The sequence below is a fragment of the Lipotes vexillifer genome, unplaced genomic scaffold (assembly GCF_000442215.2).
Source record: "Lipotes vexillifer unplaced genomic scaffold, Lipotes_vexillifer_v1.1 scaffold528, whole genome shotgun sequence".
In the NCBI taxonomy this organism is placed as follows: domain Eukaryota; kingdom Metazoa; phylum Chordata; class Mammalia; order Artiodactyla; family Lipotidae; genus Lipotes; species Lipotes vexillifer.
The window spans coordinates 1,232,618-1,248,477 of NW_006794582.1; the positions used below are offsets into that span (position 1 = coordinate 1,232,618).

Here is a 15,860-nt window from a genome sequence, read left to right on the forward strand (position 1 = left end):
ACAACTGCATCACAAGGGAAGCCCCTATGTGGCATCTATTAATGCTCCTTTTGGGACTGGCTTATTTAAAATGTGCCCATCGACATTTTCCTCCCACTTCCTTGTTCACTACTTTTAGAAATTGTTATGTCTTCCATAAGCATTCAGGAACTTTGCACAACACTTGCTTTTGTCCACTGTTGCAAAATTTATTTCAAAAACCTTTCTACATGTGATGAGTTGGAATTTGACAATTGGTTTTCATGGCTTGGTCTTTTGGGCTTCGTGGAAACAACATATAGTGGCTAGGTTAGTTTCTGCCAGACATGTCGGCCATGAATAATGTGGTTCAGCTGATTTGATTGGAGCCTAACAGCAATGTTTGATAGTTATCACTATATAGACTGATTAACGTTATGTACTTATAGAATGTCTTGACAGTCTCTCCCTGTGTCTGGAAATTTTAGTGATAAAATGGATGTGGTCTCTGATGGGGAGGGGACTTAAAGGGAATTACACAGTGGTAGAATATTCTTTTTTCTTTTTTAAAAAAATAAATTTGTTTTATTTATTTATTTTTTGGCTGCGTTGGGTCTTCATTGCTGTGTGCGGACTTTCTCTAGTTGTGGCGAGTGGGGGCTCCTCTTCGTTGCAGTGCATGGGCTTCTCATTGCAGTGGCTTCTCTTGTTGCGGAGCACGGGCTCTAGGCGCGTAGGCTTCAGTAGTTGTGGCACGTGGGTTCAGTAGTTGTGGCTCACGGCTCTAGAGCGCAGGCTCAGTAGTTGTGGCACACGGACTTAGTTGCTTTGCGGCATGTGGGATCTTCCCAGACCAGGGCTCAAACCCATGTCCCCTGCATTGGCAGGTGGATTCTTAACCACTGTGCCACCAGGGAAGCCCAGTGGTGGAATATTCTAACTAAAAGCATGCTCGCTCTCTCAGGCTGTGCAGTTAGTGGTCTTCTGTCTGTATAGGGTTTTTTAAGTTATTGGTAACCATTTAAACACAATACTCAGACTTGAAATTACTATGTTTGCTTTGGTAATACTGCTTAACACCTTTGTGAACTAGCACAGACATTAGAAAGTTAAGATTTTTAGGTTTTATTTCAAGACAAATTAAGGTAGATTTCTAGGTAGAATCATGCAGAACAGTGTTTCCTTTTTTTACCTTTTCTCCTTAAAAATATTTTTGAAAGTTGAAAGAATAATCTTCTTACTATTCAATGTCATAAAATGTAATTATTTGCAAAACAGTCTTATAAAACAAAAATTGGATTCCCTCTTCCTCAACCTGAGCCTTGCAAATTGTCATAATTGGTATTATGGATATGGCAACCATTATCCCAGATTTTCTGGGGGAAGTTCTGATTTCACAATATTAACCAGTTATTCACAACATTCTCGTATTTGTCAGATTTTGTATCAATTTGGGGTAAAAAAATACAGTGACTGTGATTAGGATGGAATATTGCAACATTTATAAAACTTAAAAGAAATCATTCTCTTGACTTAAATTCTCTGTCAACTGGAAGAATTTGGAGGCAGTATGGGCTGTGATTTAAGATCATATTCTCTGAGGTCAAACAGTTTTGGATTCAGCCCCTGACATTACCACTCTTTTAACCTTGAGCAGGTTATATATACTTGTTCTGTCTTGTGTTTCCTCCTCAGCGAAATGGGAATACTAATGGAACTTACCTTACAGCGTTGTTAGGAAGAGTGTATGAGACATGGGCATAATAAATAGTGCTTGGCACAGAATAAGCACAAATGCCTTTGATTATGTTATGTTGAGCTTGGAGCATCTCTCAAATCAGAGCAACCTTTATGAAAATATTTCCAAAAATCCAATATAGTCTTTAAGTGACAGAGTATACTCTTTCCTCAAGGCAATATAAACATGCAAGTTTTAAAAATATGAAGGGCTAAAAAATCTAACTTAAAGTTACATCTATGCTAAGTCCTATTGCTCTTCATCATATTGGGAACTGACCATAGCAGCCCAACAGGGAAATTAGGAAACAGAAAAATGATACTAACACATATATCATATCTTCTTTGAGGAAAGAAAGTAATAAATGTGGTGGTGTGTGTCTGTGTGTGTGTGTGTAAAGAGAGGTTATAAACATATATAGTCATGTAAGACGTTAACAGTATATTTAAATTTACTGACCTGGTTTCTTTTCTCCCAAATTTATCAAAAATAAAAATTGAAAAAAAAATTTAAAAAATAAAAATTGAAATGAAATCAGCATTTTTTATAGCTCAACTGATAATACATTATTATTCAGCCTCAGGAATGGGTAATCATTCTCATACTAGATAAAACCTAACTGAATTTTTAAAAACTCCGCTTTTTTAGTACTGATTGTGGTTGTTATGTTCCCATAGCAGTGTGATACAGTAATGAGTGAGTAAGGCATTGCGTCTAGAATATCTGTGGTGAACCTGTTGGACTTGAATGTAATCATTCCCTAATCTTACGATGTAAGCACAGGATACATATCCAGCATCACACCTGTGGGGAGAAGTTCTAGAATGCCTCATCTTGCTTGCAGATAAATTGTGTTCCTCCTTCCCTTAAAGTAAATGCAGGAATATTGTCAGTGAACAATATCCTTTTACCAGTCATTCCTGAAAAAGGAGAGGTATAATTTGAAAATTTAAAGATACTATTTTATTTATTTATTTTTTTAATTAAGGTATAGTTGATTTACAATGTTGTGTTAGTTTCTGGTGTACAGCAGAATACTGTACAGCAGTATTCTGTTTATTTATATACATATATTTCTGAATCACTAATCTAAAACTCCTAATTTATCTCTCCCCCCATGGTAATCATAAATTTGTTTTCTAAGTCTGTGAGTCTGCTTCTGTTTTGTAAATAAGTTCATTTGAAGATACTCCTATTTCAGACCCTACAGGATATATAATGAGGTGAGAAATGTAATGGCGGATTTAAAAATATGGCCATGCATTTAGTTATACTGTGTATTTCTCATGCAGTAATATCATTTTTAAGAAAAATGATACTAACACATATATCATTCTAGTCTCCATTTTTGTTTTTTTTCTTTTCTTTAGAGAACCTAGGAAAAGATGTCAAGTAGGAACTAGTATAAAAATTTTCAGAAAAATAGACGACAGTTAGTAAAGTTAGAATAGTGATGTTGGAAACAAGCCACGCGTGAGTAGCTACTAAGCTTTTAGGTGTCACTGCGGTACTTACTGAGTGGACTTCTAACAGTCTTATGAAGATCAGAGCTTTCTTAGGGTTCTGGATTATTGTGTAACTGTCCATTAATTTCTAGGTACCTGGTGACCCATCTCATGGGGGCAGATCTGAACAACATTGTGAAATGTCAGAAGCTTACAGATGACCACGTTCAGTTCCTTATCTACCAGATTCTCCGAGGGCTCAAGGTACAGACAGTATTAATAATAATTTTGAGGAATGAATTCTCTCTCTCCCTCTCTCCCTTCTATTTAGGGCTTAAGGGAAAACAAACAAAACTTTTCTTATGGAAAATTTCAAATACAAAAATCACAAGTACAATCATAGTATAATGAACCCCTGTGTTTACTCAGTGACCACAATTACCAACATACGGTTAATCTTGTTTCTTATGTATTCCCCCAAACCCTGGATTATTTTAAGGCAAGTCTAGACATCATATCACTCCACCCATCAATACTTCTGTAGGCATGTCTGAGAGTTAAAGACTCTTCATTATTACATCTAAACAATAATAATAATTTCTTGATGTAATCTAATATCTGGTCAGTGTCATGTTGAAACTTTGAAAACATCCTCAAGAAGGCTAATTTATTTGTGGCAGGGGCAGTTTTTAAATTAAACCACCTTTAATATTTAGCATCTTTGAGTCCTTATTGTGCTCGAGAGCACCCACCAGGAAACAGGTTGAAAGCTCTATTTCACTCATACTCCAGCTCTGTGAACAAGTTGATGGTATGGAAATCGTAGTTATGATAAATGTACAGACTACTGATAATTACTTGTTCTGATTTCTAATCCTGCTGTTAATACTAGCATTTCTTATTGACTCATAAAAATGTACTTCAAATATGTCATATGACAGTAGGAGGCTGGACATAACTAACTGATTTTTTGCTTTTTCACAGTATATACATTCAGCCGACATAATTCACAGGGTAGGTATTGTCTTTTGATTAAATTATTGGGGTGCTGGTGGGTGGGGAGGTTGGCAAGATCCTAATCTAAGCTTATTTTAGCCACTGAAATATTGAGTGATTGCAACTTTGCTCTAGGTTTAACTAAAGAACGAAGATGTGTAGGTTTTACCTATTTAAGGCTAATGAGGACTAGATAGTGACTATAGAATGGAGATTGTTTATAGCTAGATGAAGTCTTTTTTTTATTATTATTATTTGTTTATTTTTGGCTGCGTTGGGTCTTCGTTGCTGCACGCGGGCTTTCTCTAGTTGTGGTGAGCAGGGGCTACTCTTTGTTGTGGTGCACGGACTTCTCATTGTGGAGCACAGGCTCTAGGCGTGTGGGCTTCAGTAGTTGTGGCATGTGGGCTCAGTAGTTGTGGCTCACGGCTCTAGAGCGCAGGCTCAGTAGTTGTGGCGCACGGGCTTAGTTGCTCCACGGCATGTGGGATCTTCCTGGACCAGGGCTCGAACCCATGTCCCCTGCATTAGCAGGCGGATTCTTAACCACTGCGCCACCAGGGAAGCCCTAGATGAAGTCTTTTATGTTTAGCTTTTCATCATTACCCTTAGGGAGAGAATTTACCATGTGTAATAAAGTTGATCCTGTTCTCTCTTACTTGCTTCCTAGGACCTAAAACCTAGTAATCTAGCTGTGAATGAAGACTGTGAGCTGAAGGTAGGATGAAGTGACAGTGGTAATTGTTTCACCTTGTAACTATATGTTTAACTAACCAGGCAAATTTATATAGGGAATGTGTTTATAAAGCCATGACTTTTAATCTGAAAATTCTTATTGTCCTTAGGAATATCATTAGACTTTGAAATTTAAACTAGAGATTTAGTAAGCTTTAGTTTAAGTGATATTGAAGGTAGCATCAGGTGTCTTGTTTTCACTCTAAAACAAAGTTAACTTGAAATTTAATATATTAGTTATAATAAAGGAGAATTATAGTGTGAATATCAAGTAAGACCAGGGCTCAACCCATGTCCCCTGCATTAGCAGGCGGATTCTTAACCACTGCGCCACCAGGGAAGCCCTAGATGAAGTCTTTTATGTTTAGCTTTTCATCATTACCCTTAGGGAGAGAATTTACCATGTGTAATAAAGTTGATCCTGTTCTCTCTTACTTGCTTCCTAGGACCTAAAACCTAGTAATCTAGCTGTGAATGAAGACTGTGAGCTGAAGGTAGGATGAAGTGACAGTGGTAATTGTTTCACCTTGTAACTATATGTTTAACTAACCAGGCAAATTTATATAGGGAATGTGTTTATAAAGCCATGACTTTTAATCTGAAAATTCTTATTGTCCTTAGGAATATCATTAGACTTTGAAATTTAAACTAGAGATTTAGTAAGCTTTAGTTTAAGTGATATTGAAGGTAGCATCAGGTGTCTTGTTTTCACTCTAAAACAAAGTTAACTTGAAATTTAATATATTAGTTATAATAAAGGAGAATTATAGTGTGAATATCAAGTAAGCAGTCCTCTTGAAGAGTAATTATTAGATTTTATGGGTTTCTAAGAGAAAAAATGGCAGAAACACACTTATTCAAAATAATTCAAATAAGAGATAAATAATCTATAAAGAGCAAGCAACTCTGGAATTTTTTGTTTCATTTCTTTTTTTACTCAGTTTTTTGGAAACATAATTTAGAATAAAATGCAACACTTTAAGTGTACATTTGACAAACTTATATAGCTATGTAACCACCAACACAGTTATAAAGAACATGTCCATCACTCCAGAAAGTTCCCTTGTGCCCCCTTCCTAGCCAATACCCACACCTCTACCCCTAACCCTGGCTTCAGACAGCAACTGATCTGCTTTCTGACACTATAGAGTAGATTTATCTTTTCTGGAGTTTCATACAAGTGGGATCATACAGTACTTTTCTATGTGTGTCTAACTTTTGCTTAGTATAATATTATTGAGATCCATCTGTATTGTGTGTATCAGTAGTTCATTCCTTTTTGTTGCTGAGTAGATCCATTTTGTGATTATACCACAATTTATTTATCCATCCACCTATTGATAGACATGTGCTTCAGTTCCATTTCAGGGCTGTGTAAAGCTGCTATGAATATTCATGTGCAAGCCTTTCTGTGGCACATATGTTTTCATTGCTCTTGGATAAATGCCTAGCAGTGGCATTTTTGTTTTGCTTTTTGTAATTTCATTTCCTTTTAAGTTCTTGCTGTGTTCCCCATGCATTCTAAGCATGGACCAGGAAATATGTTTATGAAAGTGCTATATTCTAGCTTTTTATAAGGCACTGGAGTTTTTTCCCTCCTGCTCTACAAGCGTTAGGAGTTTGTTCCAGTGCCTGATTTCTCTTCTCCCCCTTAGATCTTGGATTTTGGACTGGCTCGACATACAGATGATGAAATGACAGGCTATGTAGCCACTAGGTGGTACAGGGCTCCTGAGATCATGCTGAACTGGATGCATTACAACCAGACAGGTACTACTTGCACTTGTATTTAGGACTTTATTAATACTCTGTTGTGTGTATTTGGGGTTCTCAGAAGTGGAGATGGCAGGAGTAGGAAGAAACATTTTTTTTCTTCCCTCAGTGATCATTTTAAGTCCACGAATAGAAAAATATTTCAGTTGCTCAGATAGAGAAAGTGGGTTTTTACAAACTTTGTGATTTAGCAATTGGCTCTTTATTTATTTTTGCAGTACGCGGGCCTCTCACTGTTGTGGCCTCTCACGTTGCGGAGCACAGGCTCCGGACGCGCAGGCTCAGCGGCCATGGCTCACGGGCCCAGCCGCTCCACGGCATGTGGGATCTTCCCAGACCGGGGCACAAACCCGTGTCCCCTGCATCGGCAGGCGGACTTTCCCTGCGCCACCAGGGAAGCCCTGGCTTTTTACTTATTTATATTTTCAGCATATTCTCTGAGTACTCCTGCCTGAAGACATTGGGTTTATAATATTAATCTCTCAGTATTACTTGGGAGAATCCATCATTTCTACCAGTAAGAAACCTTTGCCCCTTTGTGAACAGCTTATTTCTCTTGCCATAACCATGTTTTGACTTAGCCCACCCATGAAGCCCTTTAATGTGGTAAAGGTCTTAGCTTATTTATTTCTATAAAAATGAGTATGATTGTTGAACCTCGGATGTCTTAAATATTAATTTGAGTATTTCACCCTTTAACTATAGTTCCATTTGTAGCCAAGTATGATAATAGTGACATTGTATTACTTTTATTTCTCTTTAATTTTGTCAGTTGATATTTGGTCAGTGGGATGCATAATGGCCGAGCTGTTGACTGGAAGAACACTGTTTCCTGGTACAGACCGTATCCTTTAAAAAGTTTTGGGTTCTTGTTTCTTGTCTGTATTTTGGTATCCATTGTAGTATATTACTTTTACCTATCTCTAGGAAGGGCCTTCAGTTACTTGCTTTTATAGTCCAGATATGCATTGTGAGATCTGCCCTCTTGCTGAGTATCTTGCCTTGCCAAGAAAGAGGCTTCAATTTATTTTGAGAGTTGCAAAAATTCCTCATAATCTGGAAAGCCCTTTAAATCTTTCATATGTCATCTTTTTTGCAGCAAGTTCCTTATTAATCTTCCCACAGCCCTTCTGTCACCTGAGTGTATTGGTGAGAAGTTCTAGATCTCAATGACTAGTTTAGTCTTCGTTGCACCAGCGCTCAATGAACACAAGATAACCATTTATAAGTCGGGGATATCTTGCTTGTATGTTTGATTTACATATTAAAAAGGCTGTATTTGGTCCTTGTAATGATATACCTGCTGACTCGTTTTGTTTGTTGTCTAACAACAAATAAAAGCAAGGAAATAAGGTCACCCTGTCGTGTGCCTTTTTTCCCCTCAGCATGACTTTATTTTTATCCCAGATTGTAGCCAAACCTTAATTTACTTCCAGAGTTATTGTCTAGTTTATGGTTTATCATGGCCCCTTTATTTTAGCCCCTTTCCTGTCTGCTGCATGCCCATTTCACAGTTCAGTAATAATATCATCAAAATGTGATTTGTTGTAACTCCCATCAGTTCTACTTGGGGAAGATGTTTAGGCAAGAAAGAATTTTGAAATATATGTCTAGAATTAGGTTTGAAGATTTTTGTAAAATGCATTTGACTAGCCCTCCGTGGGTTTGGTTGAGAGATGCTGCAATTGCCTGTGTTCTATCATGGTTAGAGACCTAAAAGCTGTTTTAGCATCTCACCTAAGCAAACTCATTGAGTTTGTAAACCAGATTGTCAGTTCACTGGCTTACAGTTGGGATAATATTTCTATGGTGACTGTGATGTTCATGTTATCGATCCACATATTCTATCTTCTGCTAGAGTGTACTTTCCGATATGAACTGAAAAACCTCTTCCCTCAGCTATTTATTTCCCTCTGAATATTACTGGATTGATACAGAGTATAGTCTCCTTATATAGCTTACCTTATTCCTCCTCATCCCCAGATTCTAATTTTAATACCTAGTGTTTCTCCTTTGTCCTTTGCTTCATTTACCTTATACTTGTTTCTTAGAAATTTGATGTATGCATTACAGTCCAAGCTAAGAGAATTAGGGAAAATTTGTAATTTTCCTTTTCCTCAGGTACATACCTTAGAGTCCCATTCTTTAGTCTGTCCTCCCAAGCACACTGCTCTGATGCTCTCCTCTGTTCCCCCTCTTCTTCCTCTTCTTTGTATCTGTATCTCCATCTACAGTCAGTCGTGGACACTCATACCTACATAGACACACGAAGTGGTAGAGAGAGACAGACAGTACAGCATACTAGTTAAGAGCACATGCTCTGGAATCAGACTTACAGGGTTGAGATCTTACTTAGCTCTTATTTACTCCCAGCTCTGTGACTTTGAGCAAGTTGTCTAACCTCTGTCTCTCAGTTTCCTTAACTATAAAATACTGATAATAGTACATACCTCATAAGGTGGTTGTGAGAATTCAGTGAGATGAAATCTGGAACGTACTTAGAACAGAGCCTGCCAACAGATGTTAGCCATCATTTTCATCAGTGATCTTTGGGAAGCAGTTTCTCCCTTCATCTTCCCACTTTACTGTCTACTTGTGAATCATTTAAAGGCTAGTTTTTTGTTTTATTTAAATTCTGTAACAGGTAGTAAAGGATGGATCCCCTTGGCAGGCTACTGGTAGAAAGGTTTCAAAGCAGTTGTGTGTGTCCTATGGTCCTATCTGCAGGACAGCTGCCTACTGATGGCTTGACCCTTTTAAAATGCTAACTTTCAGCCTCTAAGAAGTCTTCTCTTTTTTTAAAAAAAATTTTATTTATTTATTTATTTATTTATTTTTGGCTGCATTGGGTCTTCGTTACTGCGTGTGGGCTTTCTCTAGTTGCAGTGAGCGGGGGGCTACGCTTCGTTGCAATGAGAGGGCGTCTCATTGCAGTGGCTTCTCTTGTTGCGGAGCATGGGCTCTAGGCATGTGGGCTTCAGTAGCTGTGGCTCGTGAGCTCGAGCGCAGGCCCAGTAGTTGTGGCGTACAGGCTTAGTTGCTCCGCAGAATGTAGGATCTTCCCAGACCAGGGCTCAAACCCGTGTCCCCTGCACTGGTAGGCGGATTCTTAACCACTGCACCACCAGGGAAGCCCTAGAAGTCTTCCCTTTTATGCATACTTCTTTTCCTTCTATGAACTTTAGGTAGAAAACCTAGCTTTTAAACTTTTTACTAGGAGATTCTCTTTTTTTGTTGTTTGCAGTACGCAGGCCTCTCACCGTTGTGGCCTCTCCCGTTGCGGAGCACAGGCTTCGGATGCACAGGCCCAGCGGCCATGGCTCACGGGCCCAGCCGCTCCGCGGCATGTGTGATCCTCCCGGACCGGGGCACGAACCCGTGTCCCCTGCATCGGCAGGCGGACTCTCAACCACTGCGCCACCAGGGAAGCCCAGGAGATTCTCTTTTTAATATATGAGAATTCATTTCAAAATTCTTATTTTAGTAATACACTGTTTCTTTCCTACTTGGCTCCTTCAGACAGATGTTCTCCTGGATCGTAACATTCAGATTCAGAGGATTGTATTTGTAATATACGTTCAGATTCAGAGGATTGTATTTGTAATATACATAACTCCCTTCTTGTCACTTGCCATCTGTGTGGATATGGCTTTGGTTGCCTGACAAAGGGAGAGGAAAGTGTTTTCTATTACTTTTTCAAATTCCCAGTTGATTCTAGTGTGCAGCCAGTGTTGAGTACAACTAGAGTTTACCCCGGTTGGATTTTAGTTTTAATCTTTCAGGCTGACCCTGAAAAAGTTACTTACTTAGCAGTTTTTCCTCATTTTTTTTTAAGGTACCAGTGAGATCAGAAAAATTAAGAATCTAGAATTATCCACTTGGGGACCTAGAAAGATGTTAGAAAACATCTAGTTGAATCCTCTGTTTTTATAGATAAGGAAACTAAGAACCCAGAAAAGATAGATACAGACCTCTGATCTGACTCAGGTATTAGTTTCTTTCCAATATTCTACTTGTTGCCTGTTCTCCTAATTTCTGAAACTCATTTTCTTAAAACCTTTGCAGAATGTGCTGGCCCCACACACTCTTCTGTTGCCCAGAAAAGCATTCATCTACTGCTTATTTATGACTTTAAGATGCAGCTGAATGCTGAGGCAACCTCTAGACTATGCTCTTTATTTGAGCGCACAGTTTTCTCCGTTTTCCTCAATTATTATTTCTCTTGCATTTGGAACTGACGGTTTTAGCTTCTAGATAAGAGCTATCTAATAGAACTTTCTGTAGGCTTACAAATGGTTTATGTATTTACTGTCCAATATGGCTGTTGGTAGCTACCAGCCATATGTGGATATTGAGCACTTAAAATGTGGCCAGTGAAACTTAGAAACTGAATTAAAAATATTTTTGTGGTTAAGCATATAAACATAAAATTTGCCATTTTAACTTTTTTTTATTGTGGTAAAATAAACATAACATGAAATTTACCATTTTAACCCTTTTAAAGTATACAGTCCAGTGGCACTAATTATATTCATAAAATTGTGCACCCACCACCACTATGTCCAAAACATTTTCATCACCACAACAGAAATTGTACCCATTAAACAAAAACTCCCCATTCTTCCCTCCCACAGCCTGTGGTTACCTCTCTTCTACTTTCTGTCTCTATGAATTTGCTTATTCTAAATATTTAATATTAAGTGGAACCACACAATATTTGTCCTTTTTTGTCTGAATTATTTCACTTAGCATGTTTTCAAGATCCATCCATATTGTAGCATGGATCACAACTTCATTCCTTTTTATGGCTGAATACGTTTCCATTGTAGAGCTATACCATATTTTATTTATCCATTCATCTGTTCATAGACACTTGGGTTGTTTCCACCTTTTGGCTATTGTGAGTAGTGCTTCAGTGAACACTGACATACAAGTATCTCTTTGAGTCCTTGCTTTCACTTCTGTTGGATATATATCTAGGAGTGGAATTGTTGAGTCATATGGTAATTCTGTATTTAACTTTTTGAGGAGCAGTCATTGTTTCCCAAGCAATTTCACCATTTTACATGCCCACCAGTGATATATGAGCAATTTCTCCACATCTTCACCAACATTTCTTCCTTCCTTTCTCCTTCCCTCCCTCCCTCCCATCCTTCTTCTTTTTTAAATTATAGCCATTCTAGTAGGTATGAAGTGGTATCTTTTTATGGTTTTGATTTGCATTTCGTAATGTTGAGTATCTCCCTGTGTTTACTGGCCGTTTGTATGTCTTTGTAGGAATATCTGTTTGAGACCTTTACCCATCTTTTAATTGGGTTGTCTTTTTGTTGTTGAGTTTTAGGAGTTCTTTATATATTTTGGATATTGAGCCTTCACCAGATATATGATTTACAGACATTTTCTCTCATCTGTGGGCTGTCTATTCAGTTTTTTGATAATGTCCTTTGATTTACAAAAGTTTTAGTTTTGATGAAGTTCCAATTTATCTATTTTTTTTCTTTTGTTGTTCATGCTTTTAGTGACATTTCTACGAATGTATTACCAAATTCAAGATTATGAAGATTTACTGTATTTTCTACTAAGAGTTTTATGGGTGTACCTCTTATACTTAGGTCTTTGATCCATTTTGAGTTAATTTTTGTATATGATGTGAGGTAGGGGTCCAACTTTATACTTTTGCATGTGGAAATTCAGTTGTCCTAGTACCATTTATTGAAGAGACTATCCTCTCCCACAGAATGGGTTTGGCACTTCTGTCAAAGATCAGTTCTATTCCATTGGTCTATATGTCTGTCCTTGTAGCAGTACGACACTGTTTTGATTACTCTAGCTTTATAGTAAGTTTTGAAATCAAGAAGTGTTAAGTCCTTCAACTTTACTCTCATTTTCAAGATTTTTTTTTTCTCTTTGGGCTCCCTTATAATTCCATATGAAATTGAGGATTGGCTTTTCCATTTCTGCAAAGAAGGCTGTTGAAATTTTGCTCGCAATTGTGTTGTATTTTTAGATCACTTTTGGTAATATTGACATCTTAACAATATTAAGTCTTCCTATTCATGAATATGAGATGTCGTTCCACTTATTTAGGTCTCCTTTCATTTCTTTCGGCAATGTTTTATAATTTTCAGTGGACAAGTTTTTCACTTTCTTGGTTAAAGTTATTCTTAGGTATTTTCCTAGTGTCTTTAAGATGCTATTTTAAATAGAATTACTTTCTGAATTTCCTTTTTGGTTTGTTCATTGTTGGTGTGTAGAAACACAACTGATTTTTGTTTGTTGATCTTGTAGCCTGCAACTTTGCATAGCTGAAAGCTGAGAGCTCTAGTAGCTTTCTTGTGGATTCTTTGGTATTTTCTACATGTAGGATCATGGCATCTGCAAATAGAGATAGTTTTACTTCTTCTTTTCCAATTTAGATGCTTTTATTTTTTTCTCGTTTCTAATTGCTCTGACTAGAACTTCCAGTATAATGTTGAATAGCAGTGGTGAAAGTGGGCAGCTTTCTCTTGCTCTTATCTTCAGCCTTGAGTATAATTTAGCTCTGCATTTTTCATAAATACTCTTTATCATGGCAAGGAGTTCTCTTCTGAATAGTTTCATAGTTTCATAAAACTCATAGTATGAGTGTATTTATCTGAATTTTAAATTTTATTACATTTCCTTTAGATTACATTTAAATTTAATCACATGTGATTATTGGTATTATATTGGACCATGCAGTTTTAGATCTTGACAAATCATCTTCCTATAATACCTTTTTCTCATTTTTTTTGCTATTAGTCTTCTTGAGAGAATCTTTTGTTACTAGTTGTTAATAATCCCTGGAGTTCCCCTAAAGATATAAGATATACTAATTTTTGTCTTAAAGCTATTTATGTTTTTAGGTTAGAAATTATTCTCATTTGTGACTTTGCAAAACCCTTCCAACTAGCTCAAAATTAGTACTCTTTTTTTTTTTTTTTTTTTTTTTTTAAAGAATGGAGCCCTTCCTCATAAGTCTAGTTGACTGGGTGTATATATATATATATATCAAGTGGACACACCTGAGAGAACTGTATATTGGTAGAGAGTGGGGACACAGAATGTGTCTTCAGGTATGGTGCTAACTTATTTCAAAAACCATTGGTTCTGAAAAGAGTAAGCCAATTAGAAAATATTACTACTAATGCTTGACAGTCTGCAGCCTAAGGAAGAGAGATAATGAGTTTCCTATCCCTGTTGCACGTCAAATACTGTTTTCTTCCAGACATCTCAGCCTTGGCTTACTATTGTTTTCATTTGCTAGGTAGTCAAATGAATTTCGTTCATATGTAAAACTTTTCTTTCCTTCTTTCATTTTAATAGAAATGGCAACTAGACATTAACTAGACATTATCATTAACCTCGACATTAACTAGAAGATGATGAGGCTCCTGCCATCAGCTTGCTGCCCTACTTTATATGAATTTTATTAGTGTTTACTGGCTCCTTAATTCTGCTTTATTTATTTCTTCTTTTGATTTTTTTCAAACATTTTATGAACTACTTCACACATACAAAAAGACAAGGAATAATAAATGAACACCTATGTTTATATGACCCAGATTATGAGATAAAACATTGCCAGTAGAGTTAAAACTTCTGGTATACCCCTTCCTGTCACATCTACCCCTTTCTTTCAGACATTGGTTTCAAACAGTCTCTCATTTTAAAAAAAACAGTTGTACTTCAGACGCTAAAAGCAAGTGTCCTAATAAATGTTGAAGAAGAAAAATATTTTATTAGGTTATTTGCCTTTTCTTCTCTAACTTAAGAATATATATCCCCATTTGAAAAGGCTAGAACTCTCAGGCTTGTCCACAAATCTAACGTACCTTAAAAGTTTTTCCTTGTATGACAGTGAAAATGCCTATTTTGATGACCAAGAAGAGAAGGAAGTAAGCTGAGTCACATTCTAGTCCACCTGTCTGTCACCAGGGAATTTCCACAGGTCTTTGTTCCAGCTTTGCCTCATATGGATTTTTGTTGTTGTTGTTGTTGAAAACTGCAGCTCAGAAGCAGCAGTAGTCGCACGTAGGTTCTGCAAATGGTCCTCTTACTCATCTTCAACTCTCCAGCCTGCAGAGGTTTCCTAGGAGTTGCCTAGAACACTTAGAAGTGAATAGAATATCCCACTTTTACTTTCCCTCTAAATACCCCATTACCCTTAAGTTTTTTTTCCTTGCCTTTTCATTCTGACCACCTTTAACTTTTGTTACAAAGGACCTAGTCTAAAGAGTAACCTTAAGCCTAAGTTGTTTTAGGAAAAATCAGGAGATTTATGATTTAAATTTTGACATTGTGATTATTACAATTAAAACACATTTTGGACTAACAGTAAAAATATCTGCTATCTAGGGAAAAATGGGTTAAACCTGTTAAGAAGGATGGCTTGCTGTGGAAATAATTGTCATAATGTGGTAAATTTTGCTTTGCTCTGCTCATATAGCTACTTGAAGCTCCTTCTGGCCTTAACTGCCTGGACAAATTGTAGTGGCCTTACAGTAGCTGGTATTATTGGAAGACTGACCTGTATTTCAATGGATTTGCCAGCTCTTGGAGAACCTATGGTGATTTCCTATGAGGTTTGCATGCTTTGACTTCCTTCATGCAAGTGCTTTTAGCTACTAAGTAGATTTTTATTTTGCATTGTGTGTTTACTAATCTCCTAAGTATTGGCTGTCATGCTGTACCAGCTCTTTGTCCATACCCCTTACACACTCATTGCACTGTATTTGTATACTCTTTATGGTGTAAACACTTCAGATGGGGCGTTTGCATATGACATGAAGCAACTTTTCTTGACTTCTTTTTTGTATATAGACTTTCCATTAGAGTATGGTCATTCTAGATTTCTCAGGGCAAGACAGAGGGGTGGAGCTGAGTTGGAAAGCATATTACAGGAAGTCTTTTCGAGTTAATATTTATTGAGCTACTCAGTGGAAAGTGCTGGAGGTAAGATGGTACCTGTCCTCCAAACCAGAATGATCATACTCAGCAGAAAGTGAGCTATTGGAGTCACTTGGACAAATGTCTGCTCTCTGCTTGTAAAACAAGGTATAGTGATAAGAATACTATAATAGAGGTATAAATAAGTTACTGAGAAGAAGCAGAAATTAATTCAAACTCAGGATGTCCAGGAAGACTTCATGGCAGAGTTCTTGTTTGAGCAGGACTTTCAAGAGTAAATAGGGAAA

The 15,860-nt window shown here is 37.1% G+C and overlaps 1 protein-coding gene across 3 annotated transcripts in view; it reads left to right on the forward strand.

Moving 5' to 3' along the window:
* The window catches only part of MAPK14 (mitogen-activated protein kinase 14), a 72,622-nt gene that overhangs the window by 38,425 nt on the left and 18,337 nt on the right, over positions 1–15,860 (forward strand). For all 3 annotated transcript variants that reach the window (XM_007467264.1, XM_007467265.1, XM_007467263.1), the window contains exons 4-8: positions 3,294–3,405; positions 4,126–4,155; positions 4,808–4,855; positions 6,528–6,642; positions 7,418–7,489. In XM_007467264.1, coding sequence (XP_007467326.1) covers positions 3,294–3,405; positions 4,126–4,155; positions 4,808–4,855; positions 6,528–6,642; positions 7,418–7,489 — 377 coding nt within the window. The remainder of the gene's footprint in view (positions 1–3,293; positions 3,406–4,125; positions 4,156–4,807; positions 4,856–6,527; positions 6,643–7,417; positions 7,490–15,860) is intronic.